The sequence below is a fragment of the Lampris incognitus genome, chromosome 1, assembly GCF_029633865.1.
Source record: "Lampris incognitus isolate fLamInc1 chromosome 1, fLamInc1.hap2, whole genome shotgun sequence".
In the NCBI taxonomy this organism is placed as follows: Eukaryota; Metazoa; Chordata; class Actinopteri; order Lampriformes; family Lampridae; genus Lampris; species Lampris incognitus.
Window position 1 is genome coordinate 130702530 of NC_079211.1, and position 20080 is coordinate 130722609.

The 20080-nt window shown below is 42.4% G+C and overlaps 2 protein-coding genes across 2 annotated transcripts; one reads left to right on the top strand and one right to left on the bottom strand.

Annotated features, from left to right (window-relative positions):
• Positions 1-7673: 7673 nt before the first annotated feature.
• Positions 7674-10402, top strand: pla2g1b (phospholipase A2, group IB (pancreas)). The gene is made up of 4 exons (XM_056288880.1): positions 7674-7748; positions 8083-8239; positions 8367-8494; positions 10071-10402. Exons 1-4 carry the CDS (start codon positions 7706-7708, stop codon positions 10193-10195), a joined length of 453 nt encoding a protein of 150 aa, XP_056144855.1. The 5' UTR covers positions 7674-7705; the 3' UTR covers positions 10196-10402.
• A 194-nt stretch (positions 10403-10596) lies between these two features.
• On the bottom strand, positions 10597-19371 carry prkab1b (protein kinase, AMP-activated, beta 1 non-catalytic subunit, b). The gene is made up of 8 exons (XM_056288829.1): positions 19239-19371; positions 18866-19027; positions 15382-15551; positions 15195-15288; positions 14513-14627; positions 13949-14082; positions 13761-13829; positions 10597-11770 (listed from the first exon to the last, which is right to left on the bottom strand). Exons 2-8 carry the CDS (start codon positions 18995-18997, stop codon positions 11693-11695), a joined length of 792 nt encoding a protein of 263 aa, XP_056144804.1. The 5' UTR covers positions 18998-19027; positions 19239-19371; the 3' UTR covers positions 10597-11692.
• Positions 19372-20080: the final 709 nt, after the last annotated feature.

Here is a 20080-nt window from a genome sequence, read left to right on the forward strand (position 1 = left end):
GTTTCAAAGAAGAATACATCCGGGTCAGGGATGTGATTTTGAAAGTAAGGTAATCAAGGAAATGCTTGACCTGGTGGGCATTAAGAAATCCAGAACATCCCCATATCATCCAGAGGGGGATGCCCAACCAGAGTGCTTCAACCAGACATTATTTGACATGCTTGGGACACTGAATTCTACCCAGAAGGCACAGTGGAGCCCCCATATCAGTCATGTAGTACATGCTTACAACTGTTCGAAGAATGAAGCAACTGGATACTCCCCAATATTTGCTCATGTTTGGGCATGAGGACAGATTGCCTGTGGATCTATGCTTTGGTGTTTCAGTTGACAGCACTACAACTCCATCCTACATCCATTAGGTATGCAAACCGAAGAAAGATTTGCAGATTACCTACAAGCGTGCTCAGGAAGCTGCAGCTAAAATGAATGCAGGCAACAAAGCTCACTATGATTATAGCGTTAAATATTTTGACTTGCAAGTGGGAGATGTGTGTTTTTGAGAAATCTTGGCATTCCGGGCAAACACAAGTTGGCTGATCGATGGGGGTCGAAACCATATACAGTCTTCAAACAGTTGCCAAGTCTGTCTGTTTTCATGCTAAAACCTAAAGATGGAGATGGCTGAACAAGGACTTTGCACAGAAATCATATCCTGCCCATTGGTCAACTAGTTAACATGAGTGAGGGTCTTGCAGTCAATGACAGAAGGGAGGCATACAACTTGAGGTCAAAACAGACTCATTCACCTCATAAAGCTTCTATTGACTCCCTGAGAACTCCCCAGAGCATTGAGAGGACTCAAAGAGATGAGCTAGATGCAGATGCAGAGAGTGATGAGTATAATTGTGATGAAGGTGAGCTAGAGCTGCCTACCAATCACCCTGAATCTCGGACTTCCCATCCAGAGGAAAATAAACTCCCGGACACAAGTTTTTTTTTCTCAATCACCCAAGGCGATAGTAAATCTAGGACAGGGGGAGCTCATGAAGAGACTCTCTGCGAGCCACCACTGAATGACCCAGCTTATACAGAGGACACGTGCTTGTGAGCCTACTGAGTTTGTGGAGGAGGACCACACTAGCCCTGTACTTGAAGAAGTCAATCCTGATCTTCCTCAGAGAGGGTCTCGACCTATTTTCTCTACAAAACGGATTACATATAGTGCCCTTGGAGTGCTTACAGAGGCTCCTACTGTCATTGCCTATAGAAAAGTTATTCCAACTCTCTTAACTCCGGACACTCGAAAGAGTTATATTCCCATCTTGACCTGTAGGAGCTCAGGATTTTAAGCCAACATTATATCTTTTGACTAGTCTCTTTAATGGGGACTTTAAAGTTATCTTAGCAGGGGGAGAACTTAGTATACTAGATACATAATGATGAGACTATATTTCCCTTGATGCTTCGTGGGGGGGGGGGGGGGCTAAAATTGGGAGGAGACCAAAAGAAAGTCTGGACGGGATGTATGAGTTTTTAGGATAGTGGATGGTTTGCAGTTTAAATTTAGGATATATGTTATAGTTTGTCGATGTTACATACCATGGGTGCAAAAAGTGGCCCGTTTGTGCATATACGTACATGTGAACCTGAAATCCTCCTTGTGTTCAGTATTCCTGCGGGCGAGTGGATTAGCTTAGTCCTGCTATGTAGCAGTTAGCACAGCTGCACAGAGAGTGAGTGTATTGTAGCCTGAGCTAAAGTCGTTTTATTTTTTTATTTTTAAGTTTTAAAGTGTCGCAGAGCGTTCCTGGACTGTAGTGAATACTCCAGTATTCGTTTGCATCAATTCCGCCATGATGGAAGGATTCTGCACTGATAAAAGTGCTGCTGGCTGCTCGTAGCTGAACTATTCGCTACCACTGTTCAAGACAAGAGGACCAAGGCTGGATTACGGACCAGGCATGCCGCGCAAGTGCCCCGGGGCCCCGGACCACAAGGGGCCCCAAAAGGCAGGGGTATTGTGTTCGCGTATAGTAGGGATCCCCAATCATACCCTACAAGGGACGTTTGTTCCAACCCTGCATCGCGATGCAGGGCCAAAGCTAGTCTCTATTGATGCGGGGCCCCAAGCTAGTCTCTACTGATGCAGGGCCCCAAGCTACAAAGTCTCTTTAGATGCGGGGCTCCAAGCTACAAAGTCTCTATTGATGTGGGGGCCCCAAGCTACAGTTTCTATTGATGCGGGGTCCAAGCTACAACTCTCTATTGATGCACGGCCCCAAGCTACAGTCTCTACTGATGCAGGGCCTCAAGCTACAAAATCTCTATTGATGCGGGGCCAAAAACTACAGTCTCTACTGATGTGGGGCCCCAAGCTACAAAGTCTGTATTGATGCGGGGCCCCAAGCTACAGTTTCTATTGATGCGGGGTCCAAGCTACAGTCTCTATTGATGTGGGGCCCCTAGCTACAGTTACTATTGATGCGGGGTCCAAGCTACAGTTTCTATTGATGCCGGGTCCAAGCTACAGTCACTATTGATGCATGGTCCAAGCTACAGTCTCTATTGATGTGGGGCCCCTAGCTACAGTTACTATTGATGCGGGGCCCCAAGCTACAGTTTCTATTGATGCGGGGTCCAAGCTACAGTCACTATTGATGCATGGTCCAAGCTACAGTCTCTATTGATGTGGGGCCCCTAGCTACAGTTACTATTGATGCGGGGTCCAAGCTACAGTCTGTGTTGCTGTAGGGCCCCAAGCTACAGTCTCTATTGATGCAGGGCCCCAAGCTACAGTCTCTATTGATGCAGGGCCCAAGCTACATTCTATATTGATGTGGGGCCCAAGCTATAGTTTCTGTTGATCTTGGAAGATTTGGAAATGGGATTTGTGATGCAAAGGTAACCTCGTGGTGATACACAATTGAGGGTAGATTCACCAGGGGGTGCTGCTCCTTTAAGGCAGACGTTCAGAGTGCTGACGTAGGCACTGCTTAGAGTTTCCGGGGTGGAGCCATGTTTGCAGCAGCCTAGCAGTTAGCTGGTTGCCACGAGAGATTGTGCTGTATCGGTGTCGTTTTGTGTGGCGAATAAACGGAATTGACTCAATTCAATCTCTCTGTCTCCTCATTCCTGCACTCCCACAACCTCATAATTTGACAGCTCAGGGCCCATATGTATAAAGCCGCTCAAAGTGAGAATTTGGTCTTAAGTGCTTGAAAATTCTGAAAGTGAGGCAAATTTCGTCCTACTTTTAGAAGTAAGAATAAGTAGTGCAAACCCAATCCTTCAAATTCATTGTTTCATTGTGTATAAACAAATGTGCTAGCTAGAATGCCCATACTGAAAAATAATTAAACAGATAGTTTTACTAAAATATGCCCATATTTCACAAAATTATTTGCTCTGAAACAAACATTTATTTCCTGTTGGTAAGCCGTTGTAAGTGGGAAGAAGGCTTCGCAATATGTTTGCGATGCTGTGAGCAGCTATTCTCATCTCTGTTTGTTTTGTGATTCAAAATTGTGTTGTACTTTGTAGTCGCCATCAGAATCCCACGCAGATTGGCCTAGTGTCGACTACCATGTTGGGTATTTGCATTAGTTTTACATTTAACAATGTTTAGTATTGTTTGCGTAGCCTATCTGATGGGGCGGGGGGGGGGGGGCAATGGATGTGCATGCACCGGGGCCCCCTGGTGGGTTAATCCGGCCATGGAGAGGACCTGGATCTTCTTATTTGTACGAGGACGCCTCAGACGTCAGTCAGACGTGACCGCTTCCAATGGGGATGCTCCCGGGTTCTGTATTCTGTTCACCGTGACTACAAAGGTAACCAGTTGTTTAATTCGACGAGGATTCACATTAGCTCCAACAAGCACGCCAACGTTGATCCGGATCATATTGGGTGTGTTTTACTTCTCGTGTTGACAATACACATCCATTTGTATTTAAAATCATTTACTGTGGGACATTGCCTTTTCTTTAATGCATATTCTGTTCTCATTGTATGTTTATATACATATATATATATATATATATATATACACTCACCAGCCACTTTATTAGGCACACTTGTCCAACTGCTCGTTAACGCAAATTTCTAATCAGCCAATCACATGGCAGCAACTCAATGCATTTTGGCATGTAGACATGGTCAAGACAATCTGCTGCAGTTCAAACCAAGCATCAGAATGGGTAAGAAAGGTGATTTAAGTGACTTTGAACGTGGCATGGTTGTTGGTGCCAGACGGGCTGGTCTGAGTACTTCAGAAACTGCTGATCTACTGGGATTTTCACGCACAACCATCTCTAGGGTTTACAGAGAATGGTCCGAAAAAGAGAAAATATCCAGTGAGTGGCAGTTCTGTGGGCGAAAATGCCTTGTTGATGCCAGAGGTCAGAGGAGAATGGCCAGACTGGTTCGAGCTGATAGAAAGGCAACAGTAACTCAAATAACCACTCATTACAACCGAGGTATGCAGAAGAGCATCTCTGAACGCACAACACGTCGAACCTTGAGGCAGATGGGCTACAGCAGCAGAAGACAACACCGGGTGCCACTCTTGTCAGCTAAGAACAGGAAACTGAGGCTACAATTCGCACAGGCTCACCAAAATTGGACAATAGAAGATTGGAAAAACGTTGCCTGGTCTGATGAGTCTCCATTTCTGCTGCGACATTCGGATGGTAGGGTCAGAATTTGGCGTCAACAACATGAAAGCATGGATCCATCCTGCCTTGTATCAACGGTTCAGGCTGGTGGTGGTGGTGTAATGGTGTGGGGGATATGTTTCCAGTACCTTGTTGAATCTATGCCACGAAGGATTAAGGCAGTTCTGAAGGCAAAAGGGGGTCCAACCCGGTACTAGCAAGGTGTACCTAATAAAGTGGCCAGTGAGTGTATACTATATATATATATTTGTTGAGCACATTTATCAACACCACTGACGGTTTCCGAAAAAAAAATGCTATATATGTATATGCGCAATGTACTAGCTCTAATGTTTTGTTTGTTTTTGTTTTTTTCCTCGAAGAATTTATACTTAGTTTTCCTGGGAGATAATTACACACAATAGGGGGTGTTTTGTTATTCCAGGTGGAGGCACCGCGTCATTTAGCCTTTATAAGGTTATGTAAAATAATCCAAGTGGACTACACCATCTGCCACACTTAAGAATTTAGGTTCCTAGAGACACAACAGTAAATACACTATAAATAGTGCCTAAGAAAGGGTTACATACTTAAGAACGCCCATCTTAACTTTCCAGTCCAAAAGTATTTACTTAGTCTGACCAACAGCAAAAAAAAAAAAAACCTCAAGTATTTATTTCATAATGCTATAAATCAGAGGAAGTCAGGCAAAGCATAGCATTTATGAAACTTAAATCAAAAAATGTTTGGTATTCGGGCGTTAGAGGTTGTGTCAAGAAGGGCATCCGACGTAAAATTTTGCCAAATCATTATGTGGATTGACAAGACCACCATCGGTGCTGTGCTTTCACAGGGTACCGATGGAAACTATCAAATCCACTGTGGCGACCCCTGGGAAACAGGGAACAAGCCGAAAGAAGAAGAAAATTCGGGCATCCGGGTAGTGTAGCGGTCTATTCCGTTGCCTGCCAATATGGGGATCACTGGTTCGAATACCTGTGTTACCTCCGGCTTGGTCGGGCATCCCTACAGACACAATTGGCCGTGTCTGCGGGTGGGGAAGCTAGGTTTGGGTATGTGTCCTGGTCAGTGCACTAGCGCCTCCTCTGGTCAGTCGGGGCACCTGTTCAGGGGGCAGGGGGAACTTGGGGGAACAGCGTGATCCTCCCACGCACTACGTCCCCCTGGCGAAATGCTGTCAGGTGAAAAGAAGCGGCTGGTGACTCCACATGTATTGGAGGAAGCATGTGGTGGTCTGCAGCCCTCCCTGGATCGGCAGAGGGGGTGGAGCAATGACCGGGACGGCTCAGACGAGTGGGGTAATTGGCTGGATACAATTGGGGGGGAAAAAAGGGGGAAAAATTCCAAAACAAAAAAAAAAGGTTGGTATTTTTACTCGGTGAATGACTATGTTAGCATCGTAGCAGCTGTCATGGACCCGACAGCATCTGACAGACACAGACATATGGGACATAGAAATTACAGTGCGTGTCAATGAGCAAGAAAATGAGATTCCAGAAAAAGCTCAAAGTCTCAATAATTATGAGCTGAGTTTATGTGAATTACATTAAACTTCGATTCTGTTTCACTCATCTGTGTCACAATTTTTTCATACATACAGCCGAATGAATATAAAGCAAGATACGTGATTTACAACTGTAAACTGTAAACTGTACTGTAATAGAGTCCAAAATAAGGAGTCGAGTACAGTGCAGAACAAATAACACAACAGAAGAGGTAATAACAGTAAAGGACATGTGAAACGATAATAACATGTTATGCCAGTGTGTGGCGGGGGATTCTGAGATCACTTGGAAATCATTCTCACATTCACCACCCCATGTCAAGTCAATTCAAGTTTATTTGTATTGCCCTCAGTACAATGTGTGAGATCCCCATCCTTAGAACCTTGACTCGAATGAGAAAAAAACCTTATCAGGAAAAGAAAATGGGATAAATCTCAGGAAGAGCAACAGAGGAGGTTTCCCTCTTCCAGGACAGACCAATGTGCAATAGGTGTCAAGTGCACAGAAAAGACAGAAGTAGGTTTCACATTTAAAATATACAAACAAATGACTGCATACAATGTGAAATAGTGCAGAGTATAATGAATGTTAGGTATGTCCTCTCCCTCTGTCAATGCATACCTGTCAAGATCATCTACCGGTGTGAAGAGCTGCTCTTCCCACAGTAGGAGCCGTAGTCAGTGTAGCTCATGATAGGCCAGCTATCTCTTATGGTGCACAGGATCATGGACCTGAACTGCCACAGTGCCCGGCTAGGAGGCCAATACTAGGAGTCAGAAGAAGAAGGAGAGAAGGAAGAAGAATAAGCAGAAGGGAGGAGGAGGAAGAAGAAGAATAAGCAGAAGGGAAGAAGAGGGAGGAGGAGAAGGAAGAAGAAGTTGTTACAGCTCAGAGAAAAGCATCAACATCAACAAAATGGTCATCACTTAGACAAAATAAAATCCGTGTCTGCTGAGTACTCACCACTTGGGAGACCGAAGACCAAGGCAAGCAAAGCGCAAGATGGATTCACTTGGCAGGTGAAGTTCTGATTTGGAGCTCCAATCATTTTTATAGACCAATAACAATGGGGTGCTGTCTGTCTTGATTGATTGATTGACAGGATTTAATCTATTCTATTGTAATTAAACATTATGTTTTTACACACACACACACACACGCTGCAGTGGGAATGTATGGGAATTCTGCCATATGTTTGGTATTTACACAGCTGTGTGCTGGAATGTCAATTTCAATTCAATATTTGAGTGAATTCAACATTTAGGTGACTGAAGTTGAACTCTGGTTAAATTTGTTACAATAGAATTCAATTTTATAATAATTTCCTCCCGACATGTATTGTGTTCACTCTGCTGTCCTCATCTGCTCCTAATAGTAGCATCTGTTACATACGTAATGGAGTAAAAGCATTTCCCCTAGAAAAGAAAGAAATAATTCACAGTAAAAGTACTGTGCCCCCTCCCCCTCCATGTTGGATAATGCCCACCCCCCGCTTCACTTGATATCTCTTCCCGTCTCTGGCCTCCTTTCCTGGGTATAAGAGCCGGTTGGACTAAACTAATCTTCATTTCGTCTCTGTTGTCGATGACCATGAATCTCACAGCTCCTCTTCTGCTCCTTGTTACTGGTAAGAATTCAGTTTGTCCTTTCAGTGTCTACTTATCCACAAAGCTACCAGTCAAATTAAACACTGATATTCAATGCTCGATGCCTTATATAATCAGCATGCATTTACCCAATTGGAAATGACAGTTTTTAAACTATGAAAATATTTATATAGTATATATTTTTTTTATTCTAGAAATGTAGTCCTCAACCTGCCCCATTTTGATTTTTTTTGTTTTTTTGTCTTTGGAGAGGATCACTGTTATTATAGTGGCCAAATCAGTTATTCCACTCAACCTGACTCTGTTTATTTGATTTGTAAGCGTTCAACTGATTGCCTTAGTCCTTTTCGCTAGTTTGCATGGCCAGCGGTGCAATGTTTCCTCAGGCCTTGTGGCAGTTTGGGAAAATGATGTTGTGTACCCAGCCAGCAGTGAACCCCCTCATCTACAACGATTACGGCTGCTGGTGTGGCTTCGGGGGGAGTGGAGCTCCTGTGGATGAGGTGGACGAGTAAGGAGACTTTTCACTCATCTCTGTATCCTACTTGTCCAGGAATGTCAAAAAACTCTACTACAACTGTAAAGATATTCTAAACTGAATTTTTTTGATAAGTTTGACCTCTACCCTTTACTGTCAGGTGTTGTAAAGTGCACGATAAATGCTATAAAACAAGCAGAAAAACTCCTGGATGCACGGGCATTGCCAACCTCCCCTATGTCCTGGTTTATGATTTCACCTGCAAGAATCAACAAGTCACCTGTTCAGGTAGTGTTACGGCTGGATTAAACAACAGACACTGACATGATTCAACTACATATAATAAACACTGGCGGGTGAAAAAAATTGATGTATGCTAATAAACATAATTATTAAGGTTTTGTTTGTTGCCCTGCACATATCACTGTTAAGAGTAAACCAGTAACATTGCCATGGTTGGAGTTCAATTCCTATTGTGACTTTTTTTTGTGGCTACTTTTATTTTTACTAATTTTACTTTTTTTAAATATAATTAATTTAATATAACCGTAATTTTAAATGAAAATTATTAATTAATTAATAACTTAAATATAATTGTACTTTTTTTGCAACTACTAGTTTTAAAGCAGGTGGCATAGTGGTGTGGTGGTTAGCACAGACGCCTCACAGCAAGAAGGTCCTGGGTTCAAGACCCAGGGTAGTCCAACCTTGGGGGTCGTCCTGGGTCATCCTCTGTGTAGAGTTTGCATGTTCTCCCTGTGTATGCATGGGTTTTCTCCGGGTGCTCCGGTTTCCTCCCGCAGTCCAAAGACATGTAGGTCAGGTGACTCGGACATACTAAATTGCCCCTAGGTATGAATGTGTGTGTGTGTGGGCCCTGTGTGATGGCCTGGCGGCCTGTCCAGGATGTCTCCCCGCCTGCCACCCAATGACTGCTGGGATAGGCTCCAGCATCCCCGCGACCCTGAGAGCAGGATAAGTAGTCAGGATAATGGATGGATAGTTTTAAAGCAAAATTGTAATTTTTTTTAATTAATTTATCAAGTTCTGGGTGTGTACACAACAAATTGAGGCCTCTGGTGCTTCATTACACCACTTAATTCCACTGCTATTGGCTCAAATGGTCTGGTGCAACAAGCACGAGCGGTATTGTCACATTATCAGCAAACAAGACATGATCGTTTATCCATGCACAGGAAATTATGCTTGTCCCGAAGCATGATAGAAATGAACATGGGATTTCAGATGCTTTTTGTTCTTCACCACTGACTTGTTGGGGGTAGCGGTTGCAGCAAAATGCATGTGGTCCACCTGTCCTCTTAGAGGGAAGGGTCACTGCAGGTTAATACAAAGTTATTCTGAGCGATCACCTTTATCCTATGATGAAACATCTCTATCCTGATGGAAGTGGTCTCTTCCAGGATGACAATTCCCCCATCCACAGGGCACGAGGGGTCACTGAATGGTTTGATGAGTATGAAAATGATGTAGATCATATGCTATGGCCTTCACAGTCACCAGATCTCAACCCTGTTGAACACCTTTGGGAGATTTTGGACCGACATGTTAGACAGCACTCTCCACCACCACCATCAAAACACCAAATGAGGGACTATCTTTTGGAAGAATGGAGTTCATCCCTCCAGTAGAGTTGAGACAGTTGTAGAATCTATGACAAGGAGCACTGAAGCTTTTCTGGAGGCTCCAACACCTTACTAAGACACCTTATGGTGGTGTATTCTTTTCATTTGTCACCCGTCTGTATACATGCAGAGTATATAACAATATTAACTTTAAATTGTGCTGAAATATTTTTCCTCACGAGTAGTTAAGGCTAACCCTTCATCCTTATTTGTCTCTGCAGCTACCAATGACAAGTGCGAGGCCGCTGTGTGTGAATGTGATCGGCTGGCAGCTCACTGCTTTGCTCAGGCCACACACAATCCTAACAACCAGCACCTGGACCCCAAAGTTCACTGCGTCAACTGAGCCATTCCATCCTGGTTTAAAAGAGCTAGAGCAGCTCTTTAAACAGTGAACTTTTGGTCTAAAGTAGAGAAATGGAGATATTACATTGGTCACAACAATTCAAAATAAATCTTTCAACTCTAAATTAAAAGTAAGAGTGACGGTGTGCCTGGTTCAAGTGGACTTTTTCAGCCTACCAGTGTCCTTGTATCTTTGTTTGTTTAGGTTCGACAAGCTCCAAGTTACACGGCGCTGTTTGCAGCTGTGTTTACCTCATTATTACAGTTGTGTATTTTTCCATTTATAGCACACAGCCGGTCAAGTGAGAAAACACACAACAGTGAGAGCATTTCAAATGCTTGTTCTCAATGCACTGTGATCGGTGATACGCTACATGCATGGGTAATAAAGAAGAGAGCTATGGTTAAGAATCAGCAATGCTCATAAATACACAGAAAAGAACAGAAGGTCATCCCAGGGTAAAGGTTGGAAGAACACACTGGAAATCATTGCACAAGAATACTTTCCTTGCAAATTGTTTGGGAAAAAAAAGAAAAGCATTTAATTTGTTTAACATGTTGTAGTTTTTGGTAACGCTCTACATGAAGTGCATGTAGTGTTAGTTAACAGGTAATAAGGCCCTTATAAGTCCTTATAAAATTCTTATTAACATTGTGTTAATAACACCATAATAAGCGTTAGTTAATATGCCCTTAACTTTCATTTTGTGGACTATCAAAGTTATTTTAATAACTTTTAATCATGAGGGTCCTTAGATGCTACCTGTAAAGTCTTAATGCAGATTGGGTGAAAAAGTGTTTTGCATATTTTGCAAGCGCCACCTAGTGGCCGAAAACGTGTTTATGACGTTACTAACACTTCCATCCATGATCCAAACCGCTTACCCTGCTCTCAGGGTCGCATGGATGCTGCAGCCTATCCCAGCAGTCATTGGGCAGCAGGCGGAGAGACACCCTGGACAGGCCGCCAGGCCATCACAGGGCCTATTAACACTTATACAGTCTTATTAACACATAATAATGTTAATAAGCATTTTATAAGGACTTATTAGGGCCTTATTACCTATTAGCTAACATTTATTACATGCACTTAATGTGAAGCGTTACCTGGTTTTTTTCATAAATACAGTTCTAGTTTATAATTAAAGGATAGTATTGCAAAACAAAATAAATTGTTTGTGATCATTTCATTAAGTTTTTTTGTACAAAGCAAACCCATTACAAGTTATTTCTCTTTCAAACTTCATGAAATGGTTTATGTTAAAACTCTAGTGAGATTGAAAATAAACCTTTTTTTTCTTCTTTTTTTTTGGTTTAGCAAAGCACAGAATTTCAGTTTACAAAAGCACAAACAGCCGTCTCTCATTTCGAGAGGTATGATCATTGACTGAGTACAATTTAAAAAGTACTTATAAAAGATTAACATAACACGACAGGATTAAAGCACTACATATATTTGATTTCGTTGGAAGAGACCAGCTCATATGGATTTCTTGGGTTATATTGGCTTGTAAAGAAGAGTGGTGACGTACTTCTTCTTGTATCGGTGGGTTGCGCTGAGAACCATGACCCCATCCTGAAACACAGAGAAATGAGGTGTTGAGTAATTGTCTTTGGACGCTGAGTAAATAAGCTCCCTGTTGATCATAGGTTATAAAGAAGCAGATGAAAGGAATAAAATATAAACATAACACACAGAAAAAATTTACTGAGGAGGACAGGTGCCAAACTGCAGACTAAGACATGTGGGTCTGGGTGGGGGCGGGGGGGGGGGACTTGTCAACTCTGGTTTGGATATGAACCCTGGTTAAGGTGAAAGGTAAGGTTGACAAACAGAGCCCTGTTAAGGTATGGAGGGGTACAGTTGTACTACTAACAGTCCAATACACCAATACGCTACCAAACCTGTATACTAGTAAACATACTATTTTGTTTACTAGTATACACCTCTATATTTAGCTTTTTTTGTATTTTCCACCTTTATTTGATAGCGATAGTAGAGAGAGACAGGAAAGGCAGGAGAGGGATGGGATGACATGCAGCAAAGGGCCCGGCCCGGATTCGAACCCAAGCTGCTGCGGTAATGCGCTCTACCAGGTGAGCCACCAGGGGCACTCCTTTATTTAGCTTTTAATGAAAACCGCTTTTCCTCTTCTCATTTCCACAAACTTGTACTCGATCATTAATTTACACATTTTTAGCATTTCTCATACTCCCAATTTTACGGGGTCAGTTTGGGTGGGTTGTGTGTTGCTAGGCTAATCTTGCATGGTGCCAGTCAAATCTTGTACAGCACCTTTTCTTTGATTGTGTAGCTTTTGTACCTTGTACTATGCTGACTCACAAACTGCAAAAGTACTCGGATGTAACCGAGTCTCTCCTCGGGAGAAACTTTTTGACTGCTTGTCATTTTGTTGGGGTCTGATATTGTCGTTCCAGTGAGAGTTCCCTGGTTGATCTTGTTGCACTTGTGGACTGAATTTCAGTAGGTTTTATTGGGAGGTTCCTCCTCCATCTGATTGGCCATTTATTTTATTGGTAAAGCCCTTTGATTTGCCTTGGTGTATGAAATGTGCTATATAAATAAACTTGCCCTTACCACTGCATCAGTAGATGTACATAAGGAATACGTAACATGCAGCATACATTGATAAATCAGTGTACCTGTTGAAACAGGTGTTAAGAAGTGATTAAAGTGATGCTGATTCCACCAAACTGGATCGCAAACTGGATCAGGAGGGGGAATTGGGGGGAATAGCGTGATCCTCCCATATGCTACGTCCCCCTGGCGAAACTCCTCACTGTCAGGTGGAAAGAAGCGGCTGGCAACTCCACATGTATCAGAAAAGGCATGTGGTAGTCTGCAGCACCTCCCTGGATCAGCAGAGGGGGTGGAGCAGTGACCGGGATGGCTAGGAAAAGTGGGGTAATTGGCCAGGTACAATTGGGGAGAAAAAGGGGAAAAAAAATAAGCAAGCATTGACAAAACTATAGATCGTTGTCAATGCCTGCTCATTGCTACATCTAAATCAAGTGGACCCATCATTAATTCTACATTATCTGCAGCTGTGATTATCCTGGTGTGCGAACATCACCAATAAGGAGGTTTTCCACCTTCAGATGGTAGCAAGCTCACAAAAGTGGTGTGGGGTTTAGTTGCTCTTCAAGTGCAGTTGTTAAAGTGCTTTTCAATGAGTGTTTTATTTCTCAATTTGTTAGAAATAAAACACTTGGCCCCTACTGCACACCTATCCAAACTGGAAGAGAGACTCCTTCCATAATGCTTTTCGTGAGGTTTATTAAAAAAAAAAAATCTCCCCGAAAAGTTTTTTTTTTCTGCTGCGTTTTTCCTCATCGGAATAGAGGGGTGTCATCCATTGTGGTTTACTGCATCTACCTTTTTTCCCAATGTGTGAACATTCTAACTGTGATTTAGGGCTATAAAATAAACTTGACTTAGTATATCTATCCATCTATCTAAACAAATTTAGTGAAACTACTAGGCCAACTAACCAAGACATAAGGAATCACAGGATCACTTAATCCCACAGGTAGCATGGTTTTACCTTAATGGAGAGGGCATACAGGTGATTCAGCATCACATGGTTTGGCTCTGGGAGCAGGGTGGGGTCACACTGGTGACAATGCAGAATAAAAATTATTATGACCAAATGAACGAGTAAGAGGTTTTTTGTACACTACTATACTGTATACCATTAGAATACATGTGTTCCAGCATCAGGCCTACACTTACAGATATGCCTGTGTCCTTATTCAGCAGCACTTGCAGCAGGTGTGGTGGCAAGATGGGGGGATGCTTAATCTTGTCATCTGACTTGGTTACATATGCTTCCTGTTGGTACGGGCCTGGAGGAGAGCTGGACAAGTCTGACAAAGTATGATCATGTTAGCATCAATGTTATGCAAGTTTTCATATGTTCTTTGACAAATCTTAGTATGCTGTGATCTAGCTGGGCAATAATCAGGCCTGAGTCCAGTAATGTTTTCAAACAGCTCTTCAAACTTATTTGGACCTACCAGGAGACCCACATAGATGGGGTTTGCGTCGACAAATCAGTTTATGTAGTATCATGTCAGCTGTCAATCACAAGCAAGTATACTAAACTGACATTCAGATACTCTTGAATCTCAGGCACTCATTTTCTTACCTTATAAAGCTAACCTGCCTATATGGCTCTCTAAGCAGGATGAAACAGAATTTACTGGCAAATACAACTTATCAGATCTGACATTTATCCAAACTTATCTTTTAGACTATGAAATGATCAGTAACATAGTCCAGATCTACCGTCCGTACCCGAGATATCTGCAGTTTCTTGTGAGTCAATCCTGAGGGCATCAAACACTTCAAAGTCGGTCCTCTTCACCTGGATAATGTTGTTAATTGTTCCCGTCTTTGTTGTCGTCACAGCCTAAGAAGAATGAAAAGAAGTAACATGTGAATGAAAAAGGGTGAGACAACACTGAACACCATTGAAATACCATCAACATAAACAAGAGAACAATGATACTGGTTAAAATTTAAAAAATCATTCACAAAAGCACTGATGTGTATTCTACAGTCCTCTGAAAATACCCCATTTTCTGTATAACTTAAATAATTCTGATTCTATCTTAAAATTTCATTATGGATTTATTTATGCAATTCAAATTTATAGTTAATTAAGTTAGTTAAGGGTTAATTAAATCCATTTCAGCAACAGGTAGATAAACGGAGTTCAGGTAGTATAATTATCTATGTAGCTCTAAGTGGTATCATCATGTTCATGTTTTAGGTAATTTGACCCCAAGTGACTGACGACAGTATAATGCGGGACAGTTCCCGGATCCTCAACAATATGAGCAGCAATAGCAAAAGTGCAAGGGTCAATGCCGGAGCATGCAGACTTAGACGTATTTCTGTGTTTCAGGAATGATCATACATGGGCCCACAATGGTGTTGTTTGCAATATTAGGAAGACAGAAACTTTTTCACTCACCCCAGTCGGATCGAGGATCCAATTCCCATCGACACAAAACTTATACTGGTGCTCCCCCTCAGGCAAGTCAACAATAGCCACAAAATTGCTGTGACTGTGGTTGAGAGATAAATTCATAATTATATCAAAAGGCATAATCCATGTATGTAAAATCTCAACGTGGGCAAAACAATATCAACTCAAATACCTTTTATTGAGTGGGATCTTGGTGGCCCAGTTGTTAAAAGAGCCAGACACAAAGACGTCTTTGGCCCCCCCAGACCATCTGAAAACAGTGGGCCTAGCCAGTGTTGGACTTTTACTCTCACTCTCCACATCCTGTTGCCAAGCCAGAAACTCCTGAATTTCCTGTGGAGCCTAGAAAACACAATATCAATACTAGCCTTGAAGCAATATCAGACCCAGAGGACAACGGCCAATATTTCAGGGCTTCTGGTGCAGCTGTTGGCTGCTCACTTCCATTTCCAATGAAGACTTCCTCTTCCGTGTGCCCGTCATTGTTTACAGTCAGATTAATAACTTGAGACACGGGAATGGAATTGGAGTTGAGATGACCTCTATGACCAGATTGTTTCACAAGTAGTCAACACAAGTCAAATTTTTTTTTGTAGGTGTTTTAGGTCCAGATGATTTTGGCCAGAGCATTCCACCTCTTTTGCTCCCCATACGGACTGTCACCAACATGCAACCAAATCATGTCCCTGTACTCATATGTGATTGGTCAATACAGCTCGGGCTAAAATGGAAAAGGAAACTGAAACCAGAATGCTTCCAATACCAAAATTATGACCCGTGCCTACAAATTCTAGTATATATATATACAGTGCATCCGGAAAGTATTCACACCCCTTCACTTTCCCCACATGTTGTTATGTTACAGCGTTATTCCAAAATGGATTAAATTCCTTTTTTTCTCATCAATCTACACAATACCCCATAATGACAAAGCGAAAAAGGTTTTGTAGAAATTTTTGCAAATTTATTAAAAATAAACTGAAATATTGCATGTACATAAGTATTCACACCCTTTGCTATGACACTCAAAATTGAGCTCAGGTTCATCCTGTTTCCACTGATCATCCTTGAGACGTTTCTACATCTTGATTGGAGTCCACCTGTAGTAAATTCAATTGATTGGACATGATTTGGAAAGGCACACACCTGTCTGTATAAGGTCCCACTGTTGACAGTGCATGTCAGAGCAGAAACCAAGCCATGAAGTCAAAGGAATTATCTGTGGACCACTGAGACAGGATTGTATTGAGGCACCGATCTGAGGAAGGGTACAAAAAAAATGTCAACAGCTTTGAAGGTCCCGAAGAGCACAGTGGTCGCCATCATTCGTAAATGGAAGAAGTTTGGATCCACCAGGACTCTTCCTAGAGCTGGCTGCCCAGCCAAACTGAGCCTTGGTCAGGGAGGTGAACAAGAACCCAATGGTCACTTTGACAGAGCTCCAGCGTTCCTCTGTGGAGATGGGAGAACCTTCCAGAAGGACAACCATCTCTGCAGCACTCCACCAATCAGGCCTTTATGGTAGAGTGGCTAGATGGAAGCCTCTGCTCAGTAAAAAACACATGACAACCTGCTTGGAGTTTGCCAGAAAGCACCTAAAGGACTCTCAGACCATGACAAACAAGATTCTCTGGTCTGATGAAACCAAGATTGAACTCTTTGGCCTGAATGCCAAACGTCACGTCTGGAGGAAACCAGGCACCTCTCATCACCTTGCTAATACCATCCCTACAGTGAAGCATGGTGGTGGCAGCATCATGCTGTGGGGATGTTCTTCAGCGGCAGGAACTGGGAGACTAGTCGGGATCGAAAGAAAGATGAATGGAGCAAAGTAGAGAGATCTTTGATGAAAACCTGCTCCAGAGCGCTCAGGACCTCAGACTGGGGCGAAGGTTTACCTTTCAACACGACAATGACCCTAAGCACACAGCCAAGACAATGAAGGAGTGTCTTCGGGACAAGTCTGTGAATGTCCTTGAGTGGCCCAGCCAGAGCCCAGACTTGAACCCCATTGAACATCTCTGGAAAGACCTAAAAATAGCTGTGCAGCGACGCTCCCCATCTAACCTTACAGAGCTCGAGAGGGTCTGCAGAGAAGAATGGGAGAAATACCCCAAATATAGGTGTGCCAAGCTTGTAGCTTCATACCCAAGAAGACTTGAGGCTGTAATCGCTGCCAAGGATGCCTCAACCAAGTACTGAGTAAAGGGTGTGAATACTTATGTACATGCAATATTTCAGTTTTTTATTTTTAATAAATTTGCAAAAATTTCTACAAAACCTTTTTCACTTTGTCATTATGGGGTATTGTGTGTAGATTGATGAGAAAAAAAAGGAATTTAATCCATTTTGGAATAAGGCTGTAACATAACAAAATGTGGGGAAAGTGAAGGGGTGTGAATACTTTCCCGATGCACTGTATAATCTGTATATAGGTTCTCTATATACAGAATCTAATTCTACATATATAGAATCTGTTAATAGAGATTAGCCTTGAAACCAAGACCACCCAAGGCAAGACCAGGTCCACACCAAGTCTTTGAGTCTGAATCAAGTCTGGGACCGAAGCTAATCGAGTCTGAGGCAAGTCTAAGACTTTAAAGTGGTGAGTCCGATTAAAGACCAATGGGGCCAAAGCTTATGTAAAGACTAACACCAGAACAGCGCAAGTCCAATTAAAGACCATGACTGTAAAAGTAGTAGTCTATCATCGTAGTAAAAAAAAATTTCACAACACTGTATTATCTATTTAGGTTCTTTTTTCCTCTGCCATGGGAGGAATGTTTCAGATTCCAATTTCTCCTATGTTTCACAGGCATAATATCAATAAAAATGTAGTGAATTAGATTAGATGGGGGTTATAGGGCGGCATGGCTCAGGAGGTAGAGTGGGTTGTCTAGTAATCAGAAGGTTCGATCCCCGGCTCCTCCAGAGAAGCATGTCGAAATGTCCTTGAGCAAGACACTGAACACCTAACTGCTCCTGATGAGCAGGATGGAGCCTTGCATGGCAGCCTCTGCCATCAGTGTATGAATGTGTGTGTGAATGGCTAAATGTGAGGCATTCATTGTAAAGCGCTTTGAGTGGTCGGTAAACTAGAAAAGCAATATATAAATTCAGTCGATTTACCATTTATTTAGATTGCCTTCATTGATCTTCTTAGGGGAAGTTTACATTCATTTCAAAGATAAAAAGGTAAATTAAAATTTTGTACATGACTGGTCTTGGAAAAAAATTATCCCAGGTCTGCACTGTCCGAGGCCGAGTCAAGTCTGAGTCATGCTGTGAAGTCCGAAATGAGAGCGAAGCCTTCAAAATTAAGACTCGAAATTGAGCCCATACTCAGATAATACAATCTTAATCAATGCAACATTCTAGTGGTTCTCAATCCGGTCTTCAGATGGCACCAATACTGCTGGTCAAACATTCATCCATTGTTACAGCCTCCAAACAGGGAGGCTTTAAACCTGGAACATCAGATTAACCTGGCAGAATAGAAAACCAGCAGCACTGGTGGCACCCCGAGAACCAGATTGAGAACCACTGCAATATTTATTTGTTGTGGCTTCGGAACCTTTTATATTTACTGCCTGAAAACACATTGAGGCTTTCCTTGTACTTATATGCACACATGGCAAGGGTTTTAGCATTTATACCTTTGGATCGTCTGCGTCCTCTGTGCTGTCCATCAATATGTTGGACCGGGTCTCCTTCCCACCTTGCTGTCCATCTCGGTATGGTCTTTCACCCTGACCCCCACTGGCCCTGTCACTGCTGCTGTTCCCCATCTCCGTGATATCAGCCAGCCACGATAACTTCTGCCCGAACCAACATTATGATGTTTTAGAAAAAAAATACAATACTTGCCTTGAAAAACTACGAGACTTGTGCACGCTGCCCAGACTTCCTCACGTTTCCGTATTTCTAACTGGAGCAATCTCCTGCAAGCTTCATAAACATGCAGTGTTTTTCACTGAACAAGGCGTGTATGATGTGAGAGATCGGGGTTTCCCTAGATGCTCCTCTTACCTTTGTTTTTGTTGTTTGTTTTTTTTTCTAATCTTCTTATGAAAGTTTGATTTTGCCACAACGTCTTCTTCTAGCCATTTGGTCCGGTCGGAGTCCAGCCAACAGAAAGGCGCAGCGCAGCTCACACCTCTTCCGCCTCCTGTTTGTCTGCGGTGAAATGGTTAAAGGGCCAACCCGGTGTTTTTTACACGTTTAGGCACTTTTACTTTAAATCACGTATATTGTTCGCGTATCCCCACCATTTTCCAAAGCGTAACCTTAGCGTTTTAGACTGTTTGAATGTGTCTTTCATAACTGTCCGGTCGGTCATTGGTTTCCATTCATTTCAGCACGGAAAATGAGTTTACTTGAAACTTAGTTGAGATAAGCATGTAATCGGTCAACATGCGTCTTTATTTTTTCGGAGATATTGTGGCATAACGCCACAATAAAAAAAAAAGAAGAAGAAGAAGCGTGGATAGAATTGATAGAATACCTCCTAGATGGACGCAGACCCGGCTCTAGACAACAGGGGGCCCGAGGCAAGCTTTTCTTTGGGGGGGCGCTTACTTTGCCTGGAGCCGAGAACTAGGATAAAATTATAGTTTAACACACACACACAATATATACACTTCCGTTCAAAAGTTTGGGATCACCCAAACAATTTTGTGTTTTCCATGAAAAGTCACACTTATTCACCACCATATGTTGTGAAATGAATAGAAAATAGAGTCAAGACATTGACAAGGTTAGAAATAATGATTTGTATTTGAAATAAGATTTTTTTTACATCAAACTTTGCTTTCGTTAAAGAATCCTCCATTTGCAGCAATTACAGCATTGCAGACCTTTGGCATTCTAGC